Below are 24,988 nucleotides of genomic sequence, written 5' to 3'. Positions count from 1 at the left end.
CTTCCTAGCTGATAAGCCTTTGCATGAAAGTGTGTCGCAGTTTCAGCTTCATTACTGTTTTGCAGTTATGACCGGCAGCGTAGCGAAATAGCCACTTGATGGAATTACTTGTCATCCATTTTGTAAGTTCTGTGGAGGCAGTTCTACAGTAAGTTAAACTTTGGAGCAGCAACATTGTTTTCGCAGTGCGCGCATCTACTGCTAATGCAAAAGAAATTGTACAAGCTAAGCTGCTCTTAGTGAGACCGAGAAACTTCAGTGGTCATTCGTCTAGCAAGTTTACGCTCTAACTGGAGTCTAAGAGTCTCCTTATTTTTTCTTTTGTCTTTATTCTTTTTTAGTGAAAACAAACGTGGTTACCGTATGCCATCGTTTAGTCGTGAGCAGTGGCGTAGCAACAGGGGGGGCCGGGGGGCCGTGGGCCCCGGGTGCACGGGGCCAGTAGGGGGGGGGGGGTGTCATATACGTCTGAAAACACCCGAAAATTGTCGATATCCTCGCCTTCCTCGACTACACCCGGGGGGGGGGGGGTGACAGAAGAGCTAAGGGCCCCGGGTGCCAGACGACCTAGCTACGCCACTGGTCGTGAGACATCAGGTTTGGGATTGCGTAACCCAGGGTTAACTACTTCCGCCAAGTATAAAATCATATCGTTGAGTTCCGTAACGTCGTCCCAGTTCTCAAAGGCCCTGGACTCAATCTAGACGTTAGGATGCCTATCAGTCCTCAACGTCCTGGTCATCAGTGCGGCTGAACGCTGCTGGGCGCGCGCTGCCGTGGCACGTAGTCACAATGAACGGCCTGAAACTGATAGGTACTACATCGTCGAATGCTTCGTCAGGTATCGCTTTGTAGACGAAAGGGTACAGGCCCCTCAAGTTTCACCTGTGACGAAGTACGCAGCATTCCGACCAAATTGCGAGGAGATTAACTGATCCGACTGACAAGACTAGCGAGACCAGCGATCGCACTTGGACCGCTAGCAGGGCAAGGCGGCTCATCGTGTCTAAGCAGCATACCAGAATGTAGCAGAGCAGCGTAGCCAGAAATTTCGTTCGGGGGGGGCTCACGTTCCAGCTCGGCCTCCTCGTTATAGAATTGGTCGAAGCATTAAATACATTAATAATAACTGCATTGACATTGCGGAAGAAGCTGCAAACGAATTCTTGAACACTACGCAATGTCAAGACAAGTGAAATATGTATTTTTTTCATAGAAGAATATGATCATATGTTTAAAAAATTGTGCCCGAAATAACTGATATCAATGCTTCCATGTTTTCTCTCTATTCAATAAGTAAAAACAACATCACACGGACTTTAGAACTATATCAGTTTGTAATCAGCAAAGCAGTGCATGCCGCTGATATAAAATGTGTAAAGGCCGTGAAATAAACAAGTCGAGGACAAATATTTTACTGAAACTTTGTCATTCAAGAACCCTGTTTACATTTTTGCACATATGCAACGGCCACAGAAAAATCTTAATGACGCTGTCCTTTGTTCAAATGTATTATCACCAATGCTGTCAACGGTCATGTATTGTAATTGCACCGATGTTACAGTCGCAACAGAGAGCACATATAAAGAGCCATTCTGCAGTATATAAGAGGGCGAGTCAAATGAAAGTGAGCCAATGCGAATATATGATAAACCGGGTACCTTATTTAAAAGTAGTCTCCATGAGCATTTAGACATTCGTCCCACTGACTAACGAGTCGCGTGATTCCCGTCTCATAAATCTCATTCGGTTGCTGCTTCAAAAAGTCGGTAACTGACTCTTTCACGTCATCGTCCGACAGGAATCTGGTTCCCTTGAGCGGTTCTTTCTATTGCCCCAAAATGTGGAAGTCGCAAGGCGACAGGTCTGGACTGCATGGCGGATGTTGTAGCGTTTCCCACTTGAACTTTGCCAGTTTTGTATTAACCACATCAGCGACGTGGGGACGGCCATTGTCGTGGAGCAAGATGACGCCATTCGTCAATTTACACGTCGTTTGTTCTTGATTGCGACATGCAGCCGATCCTGCGTTTCACAATATCAGACACGATTGATAGACTCTCCAGGTTTAGTAAACTTTATGAATAATGGCCCCTGACGATCGAAAAGAAAAAAAGTCAACAACACCTTTCAGGCAGAAATGACGGTCTTTGCTTTCTTTGGAGCTCATGAATCCAAATGTTTCCACTGTATGCTTTGCCGTCGTGTTTCAGGCTCGTAGTAGTGGCACCATCCTTCGTACCCAGGACACAACTGCAGACGAAAAGTCGTCACCCTCATTGTGCTACCGGATTAGATGAGTCAAGGCAGGGCCGAACCTCTCCGTCTTCTGGCGGTGGTTCAAAATCTTGGCCATCCTTTGCGCACACAAGAGCCGATAACCAAGAGGTTCATGAATTATGGTGCGGCCCGAACCGTGACTGATGTTCACACGCCCTACCAATTCATCGATGCTTATCCTTCGTTCTTTTCTAATCAGCTCATGAGCTTTTGCAGTTGTGTTGGGAGTGATTGCATGGTGGCTTTGGCCCGGTCTTGGATCGTCTTTGCAACTTTCACTTTCACTTTCACGTCCTTCTTTGAACCGTTTGCTCCAACGCTTCAGTGTCCAATAAAATACAATGTTCAGCGTAGACGGCAGCCACACGGCGACTAATTTCTTTATGGGAAACACCTTTAGCTGTCAAAAAACTCACGACACCACGCTGTTCAGCTTTTAGAGTATCCATTATGTCACGCAACAATGTTCAACCCAGTGTATGAGACCATTAAAGAGCATTTATTTTCACACTTGCATGTCACTTGTAAATTAGAGATGCCTGTGTGCTACGCGCATGCTTCGTATATAACGAAGAGAACCATTATTGCTACGGGTTGGTTGGCTCACTTTCATTTGACTCGCCCTCGTACATTAGAAATGCGAAGATACATTGAAATATGCAAATGCGAAGATACAGCTTGATAAAGGGCACAAGAGTGTCACAGGAAACAAAATTCCCTGCACGTATACACAAAACCTCGCAACATATTTAAATATACATATAAGTCTCGAATAAATCTACGTATCTAAGAAAAAGGCACTGCATATAATCCGCCAAACAAGGCAAATGAACATGTTGCGCAACCACAGATTCAGAGATCACAGCCCCTCTTCCATCTAATCCCCCTGATCTATCGCGCGCGACAGAAGGCGGCGCGCTTCCTCCCCGCTTTTCTCTCTTGAGCGCACAATACTGAGCCACCATCGTCGGCTCACCCATGCCACCCCCACCCACCTACACTTTCACTTACACATACAACACGCGGCGCGTGGTCACAGTGTTATCGCCCTTGGACTTCATACGGAACATGAGGGCGACGGCGATGGCAGTAATGCGCCGGGAGTCTCTATATAATTGCTGCCGCAATAATATAATAAGGGTATCCGGCAAATGAAGCGTGCCGTGGCCAATTACTTCCCGCAAAAGAAGATGTAGTAACAAAATCGAACTTTCAACATGCAACAATTTGCGGTCCCGCAACAATGTCTTCCTTTTTTTTTCATTGTGAGGTGGGGTCGCAGAAATGAAAAATACGCAAAGGAAAGCATGTTGGCCACAATCGAATGTCTACTTTGGGCACTTAATGTGGCTACCGAAAGAATATCGAAGAAAACGTGAGACGCTTGGTCCACAAAGAACCATACGCATACTGCTCGGTATCCTACACCGGCGAGAGAAAATTTTCCAGAGACGTTGCGCTTAACCGAACGCGTTGCAATCCGTCGAGACTCCGCAGCAAGGTCGCCAGGTTTTCGGGAGATAAAGCAGACGGAAAAGGCCGAAAAGTAGCCAAGAAAGTCGCCAACTACGGCAGAAGCTTGAATTAATAGCCAAAAATCTAGCCACGGTGTGACAAACGAACATTTGCCCATTTTTAACGCGAAAATAAACAACAGTCCAGAAAGGCCTGTAGCTTCCTGCTGCGCTGATGACAAACAAAAATAACATAACAAAACTGTAATCACATAATATTCTATCGTAACTTAACATAATGTCTGACCAACTGATGTTCTATGACAATTTCTGCCGCGCACGTGTGGTGCTTTCTCACAGCCGAAGTTGTATCGCCAGTTTGAGTAGAATAAAGTTGCTGAACGCGGTCCTTGTACAGATGGTTATATTAACTCTATGCCACTTTGACTTCATTTTAAACGTTCCCGCGCGAACTCTATGACGTCACACACGTTCTCCGCTTCCTGGTGCGCAGTCGCATAGTCAGATCGACATTCGCACCTGTAATGTTATGGCTGCCATGACGTGTTTTTGATTGTTGCAGTCGTTTCTGACGCGAAGAACCATGGTCTTAGGGATTCTCTATAGAGGTAATCGTCGCTGGGGTGATATTAGGACACCACCTGTTGCTTCCGTCCTTCGAAGGACGCAAAAGCATTGCCTATAAGATTAGTTAATTCCTGTTACTCGGAGGGAGCTGCTTCGGCCTGTTCAATTATCCGACAACGACAGTCCCGAATTGCCCGAGAAGTTTATTTCAGCCAATGAGCGTTGCATATTATGCATCTTGGGCAGTCCTGGGAAGCCCAGGATGACAAGTAGAAGAGGCCCATCGAGCATGTGGTGGCTATGATATATTTTCAGCTCCTGAATTTGCTTCCGGAGCTTGCAGGACACATAAGCGTGGCCTTGAAGATCTGACGCTTCGAGGGGGCCGTCGGGGGCAGTGTGATTCGGCCACTATATAACGATACCAATTACCACCTCCAAAAGGAGACATAAAGTAGCGAAGTCCCTAAACACGATTTTCGGACGCCAGGAGCTTCTATAAGTAGCCAATTTGGCGAGAAATCGCCAAATCTGTTAACCCTACCTGCAGTGAGGACGGCGAGCGACCATGCATTGTTTCTTTTTCTCGTCTGCTAGCCAGAAAGCGTCGAAAGCATTGCCCGGCGAAAATCCACTCGGCCAGGGAAAAACAAACGCGCATCGAAGTGCGCCGCACGATGGCATAGGGGCAACACGAGGAAAACGCATGCGCTCTGGCGGACTCCGGCAGCCCGCGGGTAACGAGAACAAAAAATAAATTGAAGAGGCTCAAGTGTCCTCGCGAATAAAAGTCAAAGTAGAAAAATAAATAAGGATGTAGTTAACTTTGCCGGCTTTAGTGTCTTGACATGGTTGCTCTGGCACAGGTGAAAAAAAAAAGTTGATATTATTTTCTGGGACATGACAGCAAAAGTAAACCACGACAACGCTTTGTCACATCGGGCCTTGCTGCGTGCTTTGTTAACTTGTCTGATAGTGTGTTTATTTGGCTTGTCTCGTCGTATGGTCTGATCTAGTACTTTAGAAAAGTCAATGCACCTTTGGCGTCAAATGTTTATAACAACATTAAACCCACAAAGTTCCTGAATTGAAAATCTAAAGCACGACGTTGGAAATGTCAATGCACCTTTCGTATCAAAAGTTAATAAGAACTTTATACCCATAAAGTGTCAGAATTAAAATCCATGCGCTCCGTAGATTCCGTGGCCTCCAAGATATGCCGCGACGAGCTCGCTCGCCATCAAAACTCCCTTGGAAGCTTTGTGCTTGGAGTGGGGCTCCTTGCGTTATGTGACTCCCGGTACATGGGCGTTGGCACGAAATCCAGCCCGATTTCGCAATGTTCGCGCTGAAATGTCTTTTCGAGCGTGAAAAGGACCATTCCAGACAAAATCCAGAATGATTTCCGGCGTCGGGGGTTGTTTTGATCGGCGGTGCATGACAGCACAAAAATATTACGGGAGGTGGGGGGGCTGAAGCCCCATAAGCCTACCCCCCCACTTCTGGCTACGCCCCTGTCGAACAGGAACTCCAAGTCCATCTTTTATCACGTGTCTCCCAGCGTAGCGCAGAGCAAGCGGTATACGCGCACCATCGGTTTATATCCATGCATATAGTGACCTTACTGTCTCTGGTTTTCGCAGAGGACCAAGATTTTCATAGACACATCGGCCATGAAGATGACGGCAAACAACACAGAAGCGAAGCCACCAATAAGATGCTGCTATCGCATCGTGCATCGGCCGTCTACCGTTTACAACGACAGCATCACCAGGTGAGCGTCTTCTTGCCGAAGCTCACGCGCCTCATGCCGATGCTATGTATATAGCAATACGTTCAGCTGGTGAGCCGGGACATATGTGAAATGTGTTAGAAATGATAGCGTTTTATGTCGCTCTTGGCCTTGCCGTGTCTTTACAGGCTGCAGTGGGATGGATAGTTGGGTTAGTTGGCATTTCATCATTGGTAAAGTAGAGTGCGGTGACGACGAAACCTAGAGAGGACACAAATGCGCTCAGTCGCAACCCATAAATCAATTGCGAGTTGGAGCATGCGTGCATCCTCTTCCTGCTTCTATTTCGTAGCCGCAGCGCTCTTTTTTCCAACGACGGTATGTGAAGGTAAGGGGTATACGGTACGTGGGCCATCATGGGGTGCTTGCTCACTGAGGAGTCTGTACCGTAAGCTTCTGATATATCTGCCGCTAGTATAGATCATGATAGTGAGTGCAAGCCTTGCGATCTGAATCCGAAGGACAAATGGCCAATTAAAGTCTGATGAGCAGATAAAATTGCAAATAAAGTGAACGGCTGGATCTATGATGAAATCCGTGCGTTGAAAAAAGTCGCAGTTTCGCCCGAAAGGCGACGCATCGATTGCGATAGCAAACTAGTAGACAGCTGTACGAAGTAAGGAAAGTAGTTTTATCGGCCGTATAAACTTAGTAACACTCGCTAACTAACTAAATTAACGAGCACGGTGACAGCGCGCACAGATAAACGTGGACACCCCACACTCGATGACCGCAGACACCGCTGTCAAAACGCTGGCGTGAGGAAGTGCGGCAGCAGGCACCATGCAAAGTGACCTTCGTGCTGCCTGTCGCTTCAACGCAAATTGAGCGGCGAGAACACAGTACGCACAAAGGTATGAGCCGTCTGCAGAGCGCTCTCAGGATAGAGCGCGCGCGACCGCACAAAGTACGCAATTGCTGCCGGAGCAGAACGTCGCCCCCGCCACCCTCCCACGCTGCCTCCCCGCTTTCCTCCCTGGCGCGCGCAAGACTGAACCGCAATCGTCGGTTCCTCTTGTGCGCGGTAGCGAAATCGGAGTTGCTGCCGATGAGAAATGCCGGCCTCCCCCCCCCCCCCCCCCCCATCGCTTCATCCCAACACCCCGCGGCCTTTCACCCTCTCAGCTTTCGACCTTGGCGCGCGCCAGATTGAACCGAGATCGTCAGCTCCCCTCGTGCGCTTTCACTCGCACACACAGCATACAGCGCGCGGCGACGGTGCTATCGCCCTTGGACTTTATACGGAACATCATGGCGATATCATGGACCTGGAGTGTCCACATAGTTACTACGTAAATAAAAGGATTTACTGCAAGATTTGTTAAAGCATTGCACAACTCCAATTAAAAGTAGCAAAAAGGAAGCCAGTGTGGTTTTCTTTTGTAGCGTCGTGGTACTCGAGAGGATGTGTTTTTTTTTTTTTCCTTTCGGGACACTCGCTCCAGCTTGCAGGATCTTGGCAAAACTAAAATTTTGTATAGTATAATACGTGGTACCAAAATCTCACGACCAACGATGGTACTCTCGGAGCTAACAGGAGCTAGTCTCGAAGGCCATGCTTATATGCACTGCAAGCGCCAAAACCGATTGTAGGAGACGGAATCACTTCACGGGTGGTCAAATTTCAACACCTTTTATTGGCTTTTTCCGCAGGCAAAAGGGCCCTTGCGTGCCCGTGAGCAATGGTACGACCATCCACGTCGAGTTCATCCGGCTGACATGCCTGGACGCTGAGGGGGCGCTCGTCTACACTAACTACCATGCGTTCGTGATCCGCAAGCCCCGTGTCGAGAAGCGCTGCGCCCGAAGCCTGCGCCGCCAGCCGCGAGATGGAACCAACAACAGCGACTTGGTTTCACCGGTGCCGAAGCGCGGCAAATTCGCCTACAGCGTGCTCCTGCTGGGCGCTGACTCGCTTTCGCGCAACAACATGAAGCGCTCGCACAGCGAAACGGTCAAGTGAGCCGGCTGTTTATTTTTCTATACGTATTGAATTCGCCTCGTTTGTCGAACAAGGTTCAAACCAAAGCTTTGACAGCGACTTAGTGTGATATACATCGCTTCAACTTGTGAGCGTACAGCTGCGTCGTCAGCCAGCAGACTGGCAACATATGCCATGTGGCATTCCTCTTTCTTCTTGGCCAGTGTGCGGCCCTATGAAAGAGAAGCAGATACGTGAAGCAAATATAAACTGTCAATTGCGTCATTTAGAGAGACGATGAAGACTACGGGTAGCAGCCATGCGAGCGCAACAACGCGTTTTTCGACCTCGGGGTTGCCAGTCGATTATTCTTTATTCCCCCCAGAACGAACATCGACCAAGAAGAAGAAATGACCTAAAATTGAAACACACACACACACAAACACACGCACACGCACACATGCACACACACACACACACGCACATACACACACACACACGCACACACACACGCACACACACGCACACGCACGCACACGCACGCACACGCACGCACGCGCACGCACACGCACACACAAACATACACACGCACGCACGCACGCACGCACGCACCATGGGCCCTATAACGTAAAACTATTCCAATATCTTTTTATTCCAATCTCCGGAGGTCATACTTGCGTAACCGCCGACTCAAGCATCGGGCGGTCACCCGCAGGGTTGTCTCAACAGACCATTCAAATGCTTTCCTCGTTCACAGGAGGTCACTTCTGCTTGCTTGAAAAACGAATAACAATGCCTACATTGAGCGGTTTTTCTTATCTAATTGGCTCACAAGAGGCGAGGGGCACGCTCAAGTGGAGAGGGATTCGATGGGATGAAGAGTTGGCAGAACGAGGTCCTAAACGTGCCAAAAGTGCTCGAAAACGTTACACGGCCACGCAAAAAGTTTTATTACACGCAAATAAACCGATGCTCTCCGGTTCGTGCGAGCAACCAGTGCCTGAGCGATCGGCGGCAGCCATCTTTTATTCCTTTCGGAACGGTGCAACCTGCGGCTATTCAGAAGAAAATTCAGTTTTGTTCGGCATATTAATGCGTCTTCAACGCGTACACGTCACTTTGACGCGTAAGTTTTTGCGGTTTTGTGACGTCCCGTGACAGGCAGGTGAAAGTGGGTGCAGGCCGAAAACTTTTGACCAATAGCCGATGGCTAATGGCAAAAAGGCGTCGAATCAGAAATAACTGGTTTTGTTTTGTTCGGTCAAGTTATGCATAATCAGTTTGCACACGTCATATCAGATGGGGAGCTATCGCGGTTTTTGTGACGTCGGGTGACAGACGAGTGAAGTGGGGGTGGTCCAAAAATGTTTTTGATCAATCGCGGTGTGCTGATTGAAGAATTGGAATAGAAAAGTTTGGAATAGTTTTACGTTATAGCGGCCATGCATGTTACTAATAATTTCTTGACCGTGTTCGGCCTCTACTCTGCTTATTTCGAATGTTTTAGCTATAAATGCTAAATGCATAGAGTTTCATACAATTACTAGAGGTAGTTGTGGCACTAGTGTCTATGACAGCTGCAAGTAGGGTAGTTCAGGCAGCATGGGATTGTTAGGTAGCACATGGATTTGCCTACTTAGTACTTCTAGCATTAGATGACTTCATGAATTTGCAAAGTGATAGTCTTTAAGAAAGTACTGCGCTATAAATAGTTAAGTGAACGTTATTAAAAATTTCCTGCGAAAGGATTCGAACACAGGACCACTAGCGATAACTTCTCAGGATCAAGTCGAGAGCATGGCGGCAGCCCGTCTGGCCGGCATGATGCATACTTATAAGGAAGAGGTCCGTACACCAACCAAAATGGTTTAAAATATATATTTACGCTTCGGATCCACCGTGGGAGCCTATTATATCGTAATATATAACGTAAATATATATTTTAAACCATTTTGGATGGTGTACGGACCACCTCCTTTTAAGTACTTCTCAGGACCGTGTCGATAAGAGCTGCAGGGTAACGGTTCTTTGTAGTCGCACTGACATATGCTCCTGGCATTTATTTTATGTAAAAAAAAACTATGCTTAGTGTAATCACCTTCCCTCTTCTGTCTCCACTGTAGTCGATGCATCATCAATGAAGACTGCTCTAAGCAACGGTCTTTTGAAATGACTTGTAATTTCTAGTTACACAATATTGTTCCTACCCACTTCAACCTTTGTCCTGCTACCCTGGGATGTTTGCAAGTTCCTCTTTTGTTGTTGCTGTTCTCGTTGCCTCTTATTTTTATTTTATTGGCGAGTAATTGTTTGCAAGCCATGTGTCCACCGATTCTCTAACGCCAGTCTGGTCCAAAGGCTATGATAGCGAATATGCTCCTCACCGGTAACTCCTTAAGCCAAAGCGAAATTTCGCAGCAGTCGGTCTTCAGTCTGCTTTTGTCTCAGGGCCAACGAAGTGGCCGCACGCTCTCTTCGCAGGTACCTGGAGAAGCGGATGCGTGCCGTCTGGTTGAACGGCATGAACGCATTGGGCGAGAACACCTTAGAGAACGTCGTGCCACTGCTCACGGGGCAACACATTGACGAAGTCCAAAAAAAGTGCTGGAGTGACTTCTCTCAGTTCTGGGACAACTGCTCTTTCATCTGGACGGTGCGTCCGTTTATAACGTGAGCTTGGGGGGGTGGAAACGAGCCATGTACAGTCACAAATTGTCGGGCTCCTTGCTTTGTTGTCGAAAATTATATTCCAGGTCGCACGCACGGACGTTTTATTGCTATTCGAACTCATTTTCGCCTGCAAGTCCGCCTGTGAGGCAAGCAGCGCGCTTTGTCGTGAAGTATGCCTTAGTAGCACGAGTATACTTTGTTTGCCCATGACAGACGCAACCAAGAATAGCAACGCGCCACTTATGTGGAATTACTTATTTGAAAGAAGTCCGGGGTTTTACGTGTCGAAACCACGATTTCATTATGAGGCACGCCGTAGTGGGGGACTCCGGAAATTTCTACCGCCTGGGGTTCTTTAACGTGCACCTAAATCCAAGTGCACGGGTGTTTTCGCATTTCGCCCCCATCGAAATGCGGCCGCCGCGACCAGGGTGGCGTTATTTATTGACGCGAGAGGGGCGGTCGTCGGTGTCCGGCATCAGACGTCGCTTTGGCAACAAGAATTTCGAGCCACGCATAGCCAAACACGCACGATTGCGTCGTCTACTACGGTGTTGACCCCGCGAATCGCGGACGCTGTAGTAGACGCATTTGGCGGAGGCCGTAGGGACACGTTTACGCTGCTCGTGTCTTGAAAGCAATCTGCGACGTGGCCAAAGTGCGCGCCCACTCGGGTCTCATCTTCAAAGCGATGTGCGATGTATGCAGAGTGCGCGTAGCGCGGGTGGCTTCGTATGCGCTGTGCTTTCGACGTTTCCTTCGCGTTGAAGCGAGAGATTCACGGAGGTCAATTGACTCGCGGCTGCTGCCGCGATTCCTAACTCCACCGTTTTCACAGACAGTTCCCGCTGTCGTCGAGCGAGATGTGTTCATGTTTACCTGTGACACCGTGCGTGACACCGTGCTGGTTGGTTTAGTCAAAACACGTTGACGGGCTAGTTTGTTTCAATTCGTGATAGAATGGGTAAGCGCGACTGAACAAGGACGTAGAAAAAAGCAGATACGCAAGGACAGCGCTGTCTCTGTGTGTCTATTTCTTTCTATGTCCTCATTGAGTCACGTTTGCATATTCTAGCATTGTTAGTTTAGTTAGTAAGCGAATGCTTGCAAGTTTATACGGCCGATAAATCTACTATCCTTACTTCGTACAGCTATCTACTAATTTGCTATCGCAATTGGTGTTTCGACTTTCGAGTGGAAGTGCGATTTTTTTTCCTTATTGTTGAAAATTATGTCTCGATAGTAACGTGGTTTTGAACGTGCAATTTGTATTAACGTTCTATAGAATTATTTGAAATTCTTGCGGATGATCACACAAGTTCAACCAATTCCCTATGTGGTAACTGCTGCCCACAGTGAAGAAAAAAGTACAAAAATAAAAAAGTTTCGCACTGATTATCATCCTATCAGTGCAGTATTGCGCCACGGCAAAATAAGACACTCTCCATTGAAACAGGTCTATGCACAGCAGCAAATGATAGACCTTAAGGAAGCCAGCCCGCGATCGGATGTCGGCTCCTCTACACCAGGTGGCGCAACACCTTGAAAAGAATAATCCAAAGCGGCGCAACCCAACACCCCGTTCCAAAAGGGACGCTCATAACATCCATCCATCCGCTGAGAGGCGATTGGAGGATTGGTGGAAGAAAAGGAGGGAAATGACAAAGAAGGAGACCTACGAAAGCACAGTTCGCAATAGGGGATCAGAAAATTTGGTAGTGGGACTTCATAGTAGTTCTTCTTTTTCTCTTGTTTAACCGAGGTAGGACATTAGGCAGTATAATAACAAGAGCTTGGTGGCGCAACCCACCGCCCCGTTCCAAAGGGGACGCTCATACCATCCATCCCAAGTATTCGCTATGGGGATGCAATATGTACCAGGTGCTCAGTATATGGAAAGGTGTAATGGTACCAGGACTTACATCTGGAAATGCGGCTGTTAGCTTGAAATCAGGGGTACAATCAGCACTCGATGGCAACCAAAGGTCAATCGGACGCCTCGCATTGGACGCTCAGGGGAAGACTACAAATGAAGCTGTGCAGGATGATATGGGCTGGACAAGTTTTGATGTGAGGGAAGCTCACAGCAAAATTGATTATGAAAAGTGAGTGACGAATATGGAAGAAAGTAAATTGGCTGGGAGAGTTTTCAGGCGTTTGTACAGGAAATACATTGATTTCACAGTGGAGGAAAAGAACAAGGAAGCTTACCAGCAAGTATGTGACCTGTGCGGTGAGCAACGTGGCAACAAAGAACGCCAAGCGGAAAGTCAGAGGCAGAGGTAACCTCATGAACGGCGGCAATGGGAAATAAACGTGCTATGAGTAACTACGTAAGAGGAAAAAACTAAATCGGGAAAGAAATAACTCAAAGGGAAGTTGACTACTTTTCGAAGCGAGATCATGATGCCTTAAACCACGCACCTATAAAGCGAGGTATAAGAAGGAAGAAGAAGCATGTGCTTGCTGCTGCAAAGCTAGGGAAACGACGGAGCGTGTTTTATTGGAATATGAAAATATCTGCCCAGTGGTCGATTTAAGCATCTCTGGCCTCCTTGAAGCCCTTGGGTTCAGCGAGGGCAGGGGGAAAGTAAACGCGTCCGCAGTAGATATTAGTAAGAGGCGATACGCGTTCGTTCGTTTCTACATGAAATAAATTGCTGCGCACCCGTCGTGTCTCTGGTGAGGATTGCAAAAAACACTCTATACGCCGCACTTTCCCCGCAGGAGTTCGCCAACGCTGGCTATCGCACCTTGTACGCCGAGGACAACATCGTGATATCGACGTTCAACTACCTGAAATCGGGATTCAAGAAACAGCCCACGGACTACTACTTGAGGACACTGCTCGTTCCCTTTGAAACAAAGCTGGGTAATCATAAGGTGCGCTGCCTCCCACCTATGTGCCGTAAGTGTTGTAGTTGGATTCAGGCCTTTAGAATTGTATCGTACAGCGCGCCTATAGGCTTTGCACACGATAAAACAAGTTAAATAGCTTGCAGCGTTTGCCGTCGTGAAACTGCCCATTGGATTATGAGGGACACTGTAGCGTAACGGCTGCGGATTAGTGTTGACCACCTGTGGTTCTTTATAACGCGCGTTTCAAACCACATTGCGCGAGAGCTTTTGCATTGAGTCTCCATTATTTAATTTTTTTTTCAATACTGCCAGTCTCGAAATAGACCATAGCAGGTGTGGGCATTCATACAATTTCAGCAGGAGAACAGCAATGAACAGTCGAACACTGGCGAAGAAAACGAAGCAAAAGGAAAAGTGTACAACAGAAACGAGCCATACATTTGCAGATCACATGCAGTTCCGTTAAACTCACTGTGCGCAAAACAGCGTAACCAGTTCGTTGTGTTGGTTGCAGATATGACCGTCATAAACGTGTTTAATTAAGGTTCGCTAATACGACCGGTTTACTCATTATCTAGTGGATTACAGAAAGTTGAAAAACAAACTGTGTTAGATATACTTGGGTGCAGTTTATTCCATGCTTTCACTGCAAGCGGAAAAAGCGAGTATTGTAATGTGCCATTGTGAAACGAATACTCTGCTGATGTGTACGAGTGTTTGTGGCGTGAGAGATGATATTTGGAAAGTGATAAGTACACGGAAGAATCTACTTTCAACCACTTGAGGGGAGCACATGGTGCAAGAATTTCAAGCGCGCTAGTTTTGCTCTGACAAATAGTGTTGGAAGGCCCGCTCGAACTAACAAGTTAGTGGACGAGTCGTGACGAGTGTATTTGTTGTAGATGAATCTGATGGCTTTTCCTTGGACCTTTTCTATTTTATTTATGTTAGGCATAGTGTGCGGAAACCAAATGACGTTGACATATTCTAGAGCTGGGCGCATGGGCTAGCAATTTAGTACGCCACGGTGCTTTGACGTTAGAGTGAAACCTAAATATTTATGTTGGTTGACTTTAGTAAGAATACGGCCGTCAAGAAAGTAGGTAAAGTTAGAGGGATTCTTTTTTTGCTGTAATTGTCACGCAGACTGATCTTTTTATGGACATTTGCAACATACTACACAATTCAACATTTTTTTTTGTAGTGAACTATTAAGAATTCTCAAGGTCGTCAATGCGTTTTTCCAAGCCGTTTAAAATGCGGCTGACGCGGCAGGGAATTGAACCCGCGACCTCCTCCTCAGCGACACAACGCCATAGCCACTGAGCGCGCAGGCGATGCACGGGAACAACAGCGCTGCCTTCCAAATTAAGATTTCATTTTGCGCACGACAAGACACCGAAGGGACAGTAAAGGAAAACAAATAACGGGTGAAAGATATCCTAAGGCCAACAAAAAAAATGCTTTGCCAGGAATCACTGTAGGTGATTGTGAAAGTCAACGATAGCTTTTTTTGTGAGCCTGCTGCCCATTTCTAGGTCATACCTGGATTCATGGTCTCTTTAACGGCAAAAAAAAAAAAAAAGAAGAAACTCGAGACGCGTTCGGTTTAAGTCTGGCAGCAGCTGTCGGTATTGCGGCGTGTGAGCGAACGGCGAGAAAGAGGCGAAAGAAAGGAACTGTTAGACGCATAACTGATAATCGATAAAGCAGCAGAAGAACGGTAGAAACTACGCGGTATAGACACAGAACTGAGTTAGCCTGGGCAGTCTTTGCATGCATTAGACCAAACAGTTTTATCCGACACCTTTCTTTTTTTCTTTTTTGTCAAAGCGCGAGGTTTCCCACCCGTCTAATGACATGTTTGCAGCTCCTCAACTGCTACCTCTGCGTGGGCCAATCTCTGGTTGCTGAAGTGGTGTTGAACTTCACGCGCGACTTCGCCATCACCTTCAATGACGAGCCGTACTTCGCCTTCACCTGGATCAACTCGCTCACGCACGACTACGCCTCGACACGCTGGGGTGGGGACGAGATCTTCCAGAAGTTCTTCGAGGCGAGTCCCACCCTCACACACACGCTTCTCTCGTTTCGAAGATGAACAGTCTTTGTCAAAAGTAACAAAGTCACTTACCCAACAGCCTTGCTGTAGAGGCTACTTGGTGATACTTGACGACATCTTGTCCTAATTTGTCTTCGTCGATGCAGCAACTGCTATTGAGTAACGCAGTTGCTGCAGTGACGAAGACAAGTACGTCCCCTTGTTGAAACCTTCCACTCTAAAGCGACATTACTTTTTCCATCACATTTAAGTATGTTTTGTTGTGCTGGAAACCCTATTGAGAACGCTGGCGGCGCGGGCAGTCGCTGTACGAGGGCGGCCACCTGAACAGAACCATCGTGGTGTTCTTGAGCGACCACGGCATGCGCTGGGGCAGCATCCGTCGCACGTTCGCCGGCCTGCTCGAGGGGCGCATGCCGGGCCACCTGTGGTACCTGCCGCGAAGCCTCACCCGTCGCCACCCGCAACTCCTGCACGTGCTCAAGGAGAACGCGCACCGCCTGACCACGCCGCTCGACGTGCACGCCACGCTGCGGAGCGTGCTGGAAGACTTCAAGCTCCTCGACGCGCCCAGCACCGGGCCCTTCTTGGTACGCGCGCGCGCTACGCGTTCGCGCTCCCAAAGGAGTAACTAATTGATTTCTGTGGATTTGCCGCGAAAACCACGATATTATTACGAGGCACACCTTAGCGGGGGACTCCGGATTCATTTCGACCGCGTGGGTTCTTCAACGAGCACCCGGCGCGTGGCCATCGGGCGTTTCGCCCCCATCGAAATGTGGCCGCCGTGGTCGGGATGTGATCCCGCGTCCTCGAGCTTAGCAACGCAACGCCGCAGCCACTATGCCACCACCGCGGGTTAAAGATGTACCGATGTTTTATTTGCTATTCTTCATTCATTTGCTCCTTGTCTTTTCTCTTCGCCCTGTGGCGATGGTGAAGCTGAGGATGACGACGCAGCGTAACGGAATGGACAGAGGGGCGATACGGACATGGCAAACACATTTTTGAGCACTTAACTGCTGTCGTAGGAAGACAAGTAGCGTACGCAGATGTGTACACGGCGGTTGAAGGGCATAGTTCCTTTTACACACCGTTTAATGCTGGCATAACGCAATCGTCCTTTTGAGCTATACAACGACCCAGAGTTTAGGCATGTAGTTTGTGCCTCTATGTGCCCCATTCCATCGTCGCGATGACATCGCTATTGTGCGACACTTCCAAATTTTAGACATGGATCTCTGTCAAACTTGACGAACCCGATTCGCAAAGAAGTCCTTACGCTAAAATTTTCCGCAACAGTATAGATACCAGCTAAGCGTGGTGTCAAACACTTGATTAGTGATGGCGGCCTGCCAGTTGTCAAGAGCACTTACGAGCGAAAACCTTTGTGAATTCGGCTCCACTTCCGTAATCGCTTCTTGTACGCCTTGAAATTGTTCGTCGTCTCAAAACCAGGGCTCCTAAACAGCGCGCGCGATACTACTCCCTAGTGAGACGATGAGACGTTTTTCTCGGGAGATCTCGGCAAGGAGTACGACAAGTTCCCGCATTTCCGTTGGCTGGATAGGGAAAAACATTAGCATATATATAGGTGAGCGTGACATCAAAGCGTCGAGCATATCTACGCTACTATAGTTCTAATGATGCAGTGGGGCGTTTATATGAAGGGCGTACAGGCTTCCCGAGATGCTGGTCGCAAAATGCTGCGAAGTGTGACATGGTCTTGTCAGGCACCCTATATATGCCTCTTGCTATGACAATTAAGACAATTCCCTGTGTAAATTGTCTTGAATAATGTGAAATAAATAAATAAATAAATAAATAAATAAATAAATAAATAAATAAAGTGGAAAGGATGAACTTCCCCATAAAGAAGGGGAAGCTGATAATCCACAGAACAGGTGAATAAAGCTGTAGTATTTCACAGACTACACATTGGGTTGAAATGCGGTGAACTTCATTTGAAAGGAGGTGAGAAAATAATCAGCCTCTTTATACGATCAACAGTGGTCGAATAAGGAATGTCGCTGGAGCGAGCGTTTCCTTTTGTCTAAACGTTAGCTCCAGCGACATATTCGACTACGCCGAATAACTTCAAACCACCACCTTCCTGTCAACTTCTCTCCCGTTTGGATTTGAGCCTCTTTATAGCATAATGAAGTCGACACTGAAAAACAATGAGTGGAAAGCACTGGCGCAGGTCTCTGATTTGCATTATCCAGAAGCGTCTGACACTGAGACGCATGCGTTGTGGCTGACATCGATTACTTTCCATACCGCGAATCATTTCGACGCCAGAAGAAAGGCCCCGAGATCTATTGCCGTCGAACAGAACTCTGGCATATGGACACGTAGGTGGTACACATAGCTGTTCTGCAATACATCCTCTCCCCGTTTTTTCGCCCACAGCGGGAGACGCAGCGCAAGTACGGCGGAAGTCGAATGACGTCGCTGTTCACCCCGGTTCGCATGAACAGGACATGCGACGACACCGGCATGGAGAAACAGTGGTGCTCGTGTCTCCGCCGAACATCCATCTCAACGTCTTCGCGGCCAGTGCCTCAGGTGTGTGTGCGTGCGTGCGTACGTGCGTGTGTGCGTGCCTGCGTGTGCTGTGTGCGGTGCTGTGTAGTGTTGTACTCTTAATTTTAGTGCAACGATGGATGGGTGTAGTGTCACATGGCCATGACATAACGTAACAATTGATCAAAAAACTACAAGATGGTGCGAAAGTCCCTAACATGACAGGAAAAAAAAAGACATGTGACAGCGTCAGTTTCAGCTGCTTGCATGGGTGCGTCGTCAGAACATGATTGCAGATTGTGCCGAATAGAACAAGCTTTGTAACGGCAACGCCTGTCACACAGGTCTACGTCATTACCAAACCTTAATATGCCCTATATGCTCGACTAAGGGTCTCACTCACATAATAGCCGCCCCCCCCCCTCCCAACTTGGCAGTGTAAAATTCGAAAAGAAAATGCTGCCTATAACGAATTCGAGAACTGAAGAGAGCGCCGCAGTATGTGTACATTCTCTTGGATTCTGAGCGCAGAGAATGTGTGTTCTTCGGACATAGTTGTGAAAAGCTTTCACTTCCCAGTCATAACTAACGTCACGGAGAACACTGGGGATGACTGTATCCATGAGTGTGCTGCCGGACCGAATCGAACCTACGGTGACAAAAACAGTACTCAAGAATATAGACGGGCACCAGCTGCATGGCGTGCTTGTGTAAACAGGTAGATAGCAAATAGAAAAAATTAACATTGCGAACAAATATAAAAAGTTGATTACAATGATCCACCCCCATTTACGCACTGCACCTCGTCAAGACTGCGAGAAAAATGAATAATTCACCGACGATTACGATACTCCCTAATGCGAAAATTTGAGCGCAGCTCTATAGTTGTTTTCATTTCGCGATATATTGGCTGGCACTGACAATCTGTCTCGTGCAGCACGTTGCAAACGGAACGAAGTGTGACGCGACTACCTGGCTAATCGTGAGATCACGACAGGCAGCGCGTGGTTGATGCGTGAGCGCGATTCACAGCAGCCGCCGCAAACAGACCTCAGCTCATGGAGCACGTTGTTTCCGTATATGGTATCGTGCGACGCGGTGGCCGCATCCCTCCGGTGAACAGACGACGGCAGCAGAGTCTTGCGCAGCACTACGCTTTTCTTCTCCCGCTTTCGCCATGCCTTCCTCCGCTTTCCGCCTCATGGTTAGGCTGCATCCTCCTCTCCACTTTCCTCCTCACGTCTCTTCGTCCTCGCCTCATTTTAGCACGATAGCGTTAAGGAGCTCGTGTCGCAGAAAAGCCTGTGTCAGCGTCGGTGGCGTTGGCCGTGAGCCAAAATTCCCGGAAGGCAATTCATAAATAAAAACAACTTGCAAGAAGGGCTCGGTGGGAATCGAACCAGGGTCTCCGGAGCGTGAGACGGAGACTCTACCACACAGCCATGAGTTAGATCGTTCAAAGTGGCACAAAAGCACCTCTAGTGAATGTGGTGTTGCCTTAGAAACGTGCCGTAGAAAGTTATAGTGCGGTGTATATCGGTAATTATGAGCATGTAAATTACAGAACTAGCTGTTAAACGAGTAGCGAAGTACGTTTCCGCAACATTTCTTCTGCGCTTGGCGCACACGCAGAGCCATCTTGCGGCAAGCACAGAAGACCCCCTCCTTGCAATGTACGGCGCTGCCCCGACAGGTGGCGCGCCACTCGCCCGCTTCTCCCTTTCGTCTCGTCAAGAGCATGCCGATCGAATGAGTGGGCGGTGCGAACGGGGTGCAATAACACTATTGCGTTCCACTCTTGACGGCGAAGCTTAAGCGTCCTCCAATTTTTTCCTCCCCCACAGCACTCCGCGTTCGCTCTCACCTTTCGCTGTGCTCGTTCGCTTGGTTACGCCGTAAAACAACGCCCACGCTCGCCGAAGGAACAGGCGCCTAAGAGCTGCGCGCTAAAAGTGCAGACCATACACGAGCATATATGGCATTAGTCCCTTACTAGTCCCTCAACTTCAATGGGTGAAGTGCACGCGCATGTACGACAGCTTACAGGCGCAACTAAACGTAATTAAATGTCATCTGACCTGATTGGGGTCACGTAGGTCTTCGTAAACGAATCACAGTATTACTGCGTGTCTCGGGTCACAGTGTATTTAGTTCTACGCGATATTTCTCTCGCAAGTGTAGAAATAATATAAAATCTAATAATTTCATGGCGCGAACAGCTCGCGAATCGGGGACATTCGGCATATTAGCGGCAACTAAACTTCGCGATTCCGGCTTCGTATGTACGGATCAATTCTGTAGCCTCTATACGTGGATTTTAATACTATGTTAAATCAGGAGCGAAAACGAAATCCATGCCTTGGTACGCTTGCACTGTCGCGACGCAGCTGAAATAGTGCAAAGAGGGCACAAAACAGAAACGAGGAAAGGCAGGGAGGTTAACTGGACGGCAGCTTGGTTAGCTTGTTCGGGGCTACTCCGTGTTCGGAACTAAGGCACGAGTAATTCAAATAATAAAGGAGAAGGCAAAGGTAAAAAGAGGTAAAGTTCACAGACACAGTAGTAGACACAGGTTACCTGTAGGCGTCTTTACAGGTCCGTTGATTTTTGAAAGATCATTAGAATACGCGCAGCTTTCCGGAATGCCCGAGAACCGCACGTAATGACTAGGCGAGAATAGACGAGCTGAGTGCAGCCAGACTTTTCCCACTGTTTCCAAGTATTCTCGTAACGTACTAATAAACCAACTTTTCATCCCTTATCTAGTTTATTAGCTTTCTGAGTTGGTAATGGTTGAGGTCAAGCACCTAGTATATTTGCCTCTATAAGAGCTCGACAAACGAGTTGGCTGATTGGATGCAGTGGCAGAGGCAATCAAGCGCTTGATGGCCTCCGCAAAGTTAGAGTGGTCGCATATATATGACAATTAGCCATTACATCGAGGAAGGAGCACCAATTTGTGAAAGCTTCACCCAGTAGTAGGTGGCACAGTCGTGTAGTATGTCGCCGGGAGAGCTTCGATGGTATTCGCAGCTGCAGTGGTGAATCGAAGCATGTACAACACGATGGTTAGAATACTCCACAGATTTCCAAAGAGCCAGCGTAACGTAGCAAGCAATTCATCGAAGTTACTTGGCTTTGTCCTTTCTAACACGATAGCGTTAAGGGACCTGTGTCGCGAAAAATCTGGTGTAGGCGTCGACCGTCGTTTCGCTACAGATCATTCCGAACCACGACCATGCAGGCCCTCCGCGTGATGCAGAGGCGTTACCGAATTAATTAAATTCCTCAAAGTGAAATGCGTCAAAAAAAATGGTAAAGTACGACCTAAACACAACGTGCAGACATGTTAGCGTCGGATTATAATTTGAATATACCAGAAAACATACTTCTGTTACGCGGAAACTCATACGCAAACCCCTTTTCTAGCGTTTCTAGCATTCATAGAGCGGCGCGGCCCGCTCGGTTCTTTGCAGCACCATACAGATGGCGCGCCCCTTCGCACATCCGCAAGAAAGCTGCGGTTGCCGGGAAGCGTTACAAGCAGTCAAGGATCTTTGGATGCTATCGTGTTTGACCCTTCAAGGCGAAGCTTAAGCGTCCTGCAAATTTTTTTATAGTGATACGAGCATCTAAATGACATAATTAAATAACACCACTGGAAAATAACATCATGTTCCTTTCTAGAGTTTTCTATTAACTTGAACGCAACTGCTCATAATTTCTATGGCGCAGTGCCACCTGCAAGCTTCGAATGCTGCTTTAGAATCGCAGAATCACGCTCCCCATTTACATGGTGATTGCTTTTCAATACATTCAACAGCGGCACGAAAAGCGGCAGGCCCTGATCCTGTGGACGTGTTGATATGCGACGTTCGGAATTTGTCTGCTGTACCGAACAGGCCAGAACAACGACAGCGGCCGTTTAATTGTTAGACCTGACCAAACCGCCCGTGTAATCGTGAAGGCGAGCCGTATACGGTTCATGTAACAGCGATAAAGCAATCCGCTTCAGAGCTGTTGATGACATCTGAACATTCTTTGTAGTTCCTGGCATTGGGGGAGGGGTACTTGAGGCTTCTGGCATACACCACAAGGGAGGCGGTGATCCTGCACCGGATGCGAAACCTTTTTTGAAATGAAAGGCTGGTGATTCACAAGGGTTCTTGAAGATGCAGCTTGATGCCTCGTCACCGGCAAGCAAACGAGACGCTGGATACCTGGCCACTAAATTTAGATGGCGAATTTCCTCTAATGGCCTCACTGATATGGGCGCTGCACGCCGCCTGGCTCATAGAATCATAGAACTACCTCCGCTTGGCTCGAGGTTCCCTATGCATATAGCCGTGACATATGCAGCGTTTCAGGGGACTGGCATAGTGCAAGCTTGCGCAGCAAAATGACTTGGATACACCACGTTTTAGGTGGTATAACCACGAGAACTAGCCAACAAAATAAATTTCTAGCGCCCTTAGTTTTCAACATCGCTTCCATATTTCTTCCCTAATGCTTTTTCGTGCCCTTACATATTGTGACATCTTCCAATCAGGGTATTCACGTAAATTAAGGGAGTGCGAATGCAAAAATTTTGCAGTAAACTGTACTACTCAACTAACTTCGCTGGTATATAGTTGAAATTAAACCTTATCATTCTCATTAATTTCTAACAGTCATGAACCCGTATGAACCGGCTAAAACCGGTTGGAACCATTATAGTTATGACCCGCCGCTGAACTTGAACCAAACAGGAAAATATGGTTTCAGAAAATAATAATAATGTGATAATGATGATTTTAAAATAAAAGGCTGAACCTGAACCTGAACCGAAAGCTTTTCGGTTCGACACCTTGATACTGAAGACAGCTGGTTGGTGAATTACTGGAACGTTAAATGTAGTCAATGGAACGTAACAGTGGAGCAACGCATAAGGAGAGCAAATCCCCTTTGAGACGTAAAGCATGGAATCGGAGACACTTTACTAGAATTCAGAAAGCAGTGGCTGTGCTGCTTGGAGCCAGACCGTGTTATGTAGGAGTGAGGAGTTAACACAGAAAACTTTGCAACGACGACTCATGTGTGGAAAGGGCCCCAAGACTATCAAAAATATTTTGCTTGAACGTCGGAAATATATTTCCAGAGGTGAATTTGGACGTGGTCAGCCTTCCCGAAACTTCGGATTTTAGGAGTAGATGCGACCGAGCAGGTGTAAATGGACCCGCGGTGGCGAGTAATATGAAGCGACTGGAAGCGGAGGGATAACATAGTGGATAGCCGGCATTACATCATGTGCAATTTATATTTGTTGCAAATGATGTTACATGATGTTTCACATGATGCTATTTGTTGTTACCGCGGACCGCCGTTATTTAATGTCGAGACAAAATGAATTAGAAAAGGAGAAAGAGCGATTTCAGTTGCACTTTTCGCTTCGACATTTCAAAGCAATGCCCAGTATCATCAATATGCTCATTTCTCCATGCACTCCAGGTGGCCGAAGCAGTTGTCCGCGAAATCAACCGCATACTGGAGCCGTACTCCCCACGATGCGCTCGGCTCACCCTCCTGCGCGTTGACAGCGCCTACGCTCACGTCATCGAAGACCCAAGGAACAGCGTGAGCACACATTTCCCAGTACAAAGAGCCCTCACGTGACACGCGCTACTACGTTCCGCGAAGCTCTTGCGTGCTACGTACGTATCGTCATGGCGCAGTACTAAAACTATCTAATAAGTACGGCTCGAGCCAACGATACCCCAAGCATGCACGAAGGGAACGAGTGCGCGCGGCAGCCGAGCGAGCCGGAGCGAGCGACGTCCTGGCAGTGACGTCACTCGCAAGAAGGCGCCACTCCAACTTCTCGCCGCTAGTATTCACAAAGCTACCACTAGGAGTAAAAATAATAACGGTCTTTTAAGATTCCAGGAGACAGTCTTTAAGGGTCTGCTTCTCCAGCTGACTATATAGTGGTCTGACAACCAACTCACCAAATTCCTACACGCAGGTCAGCTTTGCACCTTCGTGGACAGAGTGGCTCTTTTCTGGCGGTTGGGATCACACCGACGTCCGGGAGCTCACCGTCACCCTCGTGACGGTTCCGGGCGAGGCCGTGTTCGAGGCGACGGCCCGCGTTTTCGACGGTGTTGTCACAGTCATCGGGGAAGTGCTGCGCATCTCCCTATACGGCAACAGCTCGCATTGCGTGCCCAACATGCCGTACCGCAAGTTCTGCTACTGCTTGTGGCCCGCCTCCTCGCCACCGTCGGAGTGAGCACCGAGCTCCTTGTCATAACCCACCGCACGCCTGCCTGCGACGCCCATCAACCAGGCTGTGATGAACGTTCACAGGCAGAGACCGCAGTGCGAGAGTGGTTGCGCCTGACGCCCAATATGCTAAGCCACGTGCGCTTGCGACTATTGACTACTATTGTGGCAAGTGTCTTGTGTGGGATGCTGCGTCTCGCGATTTTCAAAAATTAAATATACGTAACGTGCGAGGATGTTACGTGCACCGACTGTGGGGATCCTTTTACAGCAACCTGCTGTTAAGAGCGTATCAAATTATTTCTTCGGAGTCTCACGATTGCATCATCATCGTGCTGCTCGCCGGAAGTACACGCCAGAATAGAAATCTGTTAAGCATCAACAAGGATTTCATTAATGATTAATGCATCACTTCGCGTGTAGGCCGGCCATGCCGTCATCATTATCCTTATCGTCGACATAGTCCTGTCGTTGCGCCATCATCGTTATCTCGTCATAGCTTTTCTGCTCATCGTGCCGTTGTTGTCGTTGTTTATCTCTTCGTACTTTTATCCACGCCAGCTACTACTGTCTTG

At 47.9% G+C, this 24,988-nt stretch overlaps 1 protein-coding gene across 1 annotated transcript in view; it reads left to right on the top strand.

Moving 5' to 3' along the window:
- The window catches only part of LOC142571820 (uncharacterized), a 30,467-nt gene extending 5,805 nt beyond the window's left edge, over positions 1-24,662 (top strand). The window contains exons 4-12 of the mRNA XM_075680461.1: positions 5,966-6,096; positions 7,768-8,073; positions 10,517-10,688; positions 13,433-13,588; positions 15,435-15,620; positions 15,929-16,216; positions 18,039-18,194; positions 23,640-23,765; positions 24,154-24,662. Coding sequence (XP_075536576.1) covers positions 5,966-6,096; positions 7,768-8,073; positions 10,517-10,688; positions 13,433-13,588; positions 15,435-15,620; positions 15,929-16,216; positions 18,039-18,194; positions 23,640-23,765; positions 24,154-24,420 — 1,788 coding nt within the window. The 3' untranslated portion in view covers positions 24,421-24,662. The remainder of the gene's footprint in view (positions 1-5,965; positions 6,097-7,767; positions 8,074-10,516; positions 10,689-13,432; positions 13,589-15,434; positions 15,621-15,928; positions 16,217-18,038; positions 18,195-23,639; positions 23,766-24,153) is intronic.
- The last annotated feature ends 326 nt before the right edge of the window (positions 24,663-24,988 follow it).

This window comes from Dermacentor variabilis, chromosome 2 (genome assembly GCF_050947875.1).
Source record: "Dermacentor variabilis isolate Ectoservices chromosome 2, ASM5094787v1, whole genome shotgun sequence".
In the NCBI taxonomy this organism is placed as follows: Eukaryota; Metazoa; Arthropoda; class Arachnida; order Ixodida; family Ixodidae; genus Dermacentor; species Dermacentor variabilis.
Note: the sequence above shows the minus strand (reverse complement) of the source record. Positions and strands in the feature narration are given on the sequence as shown.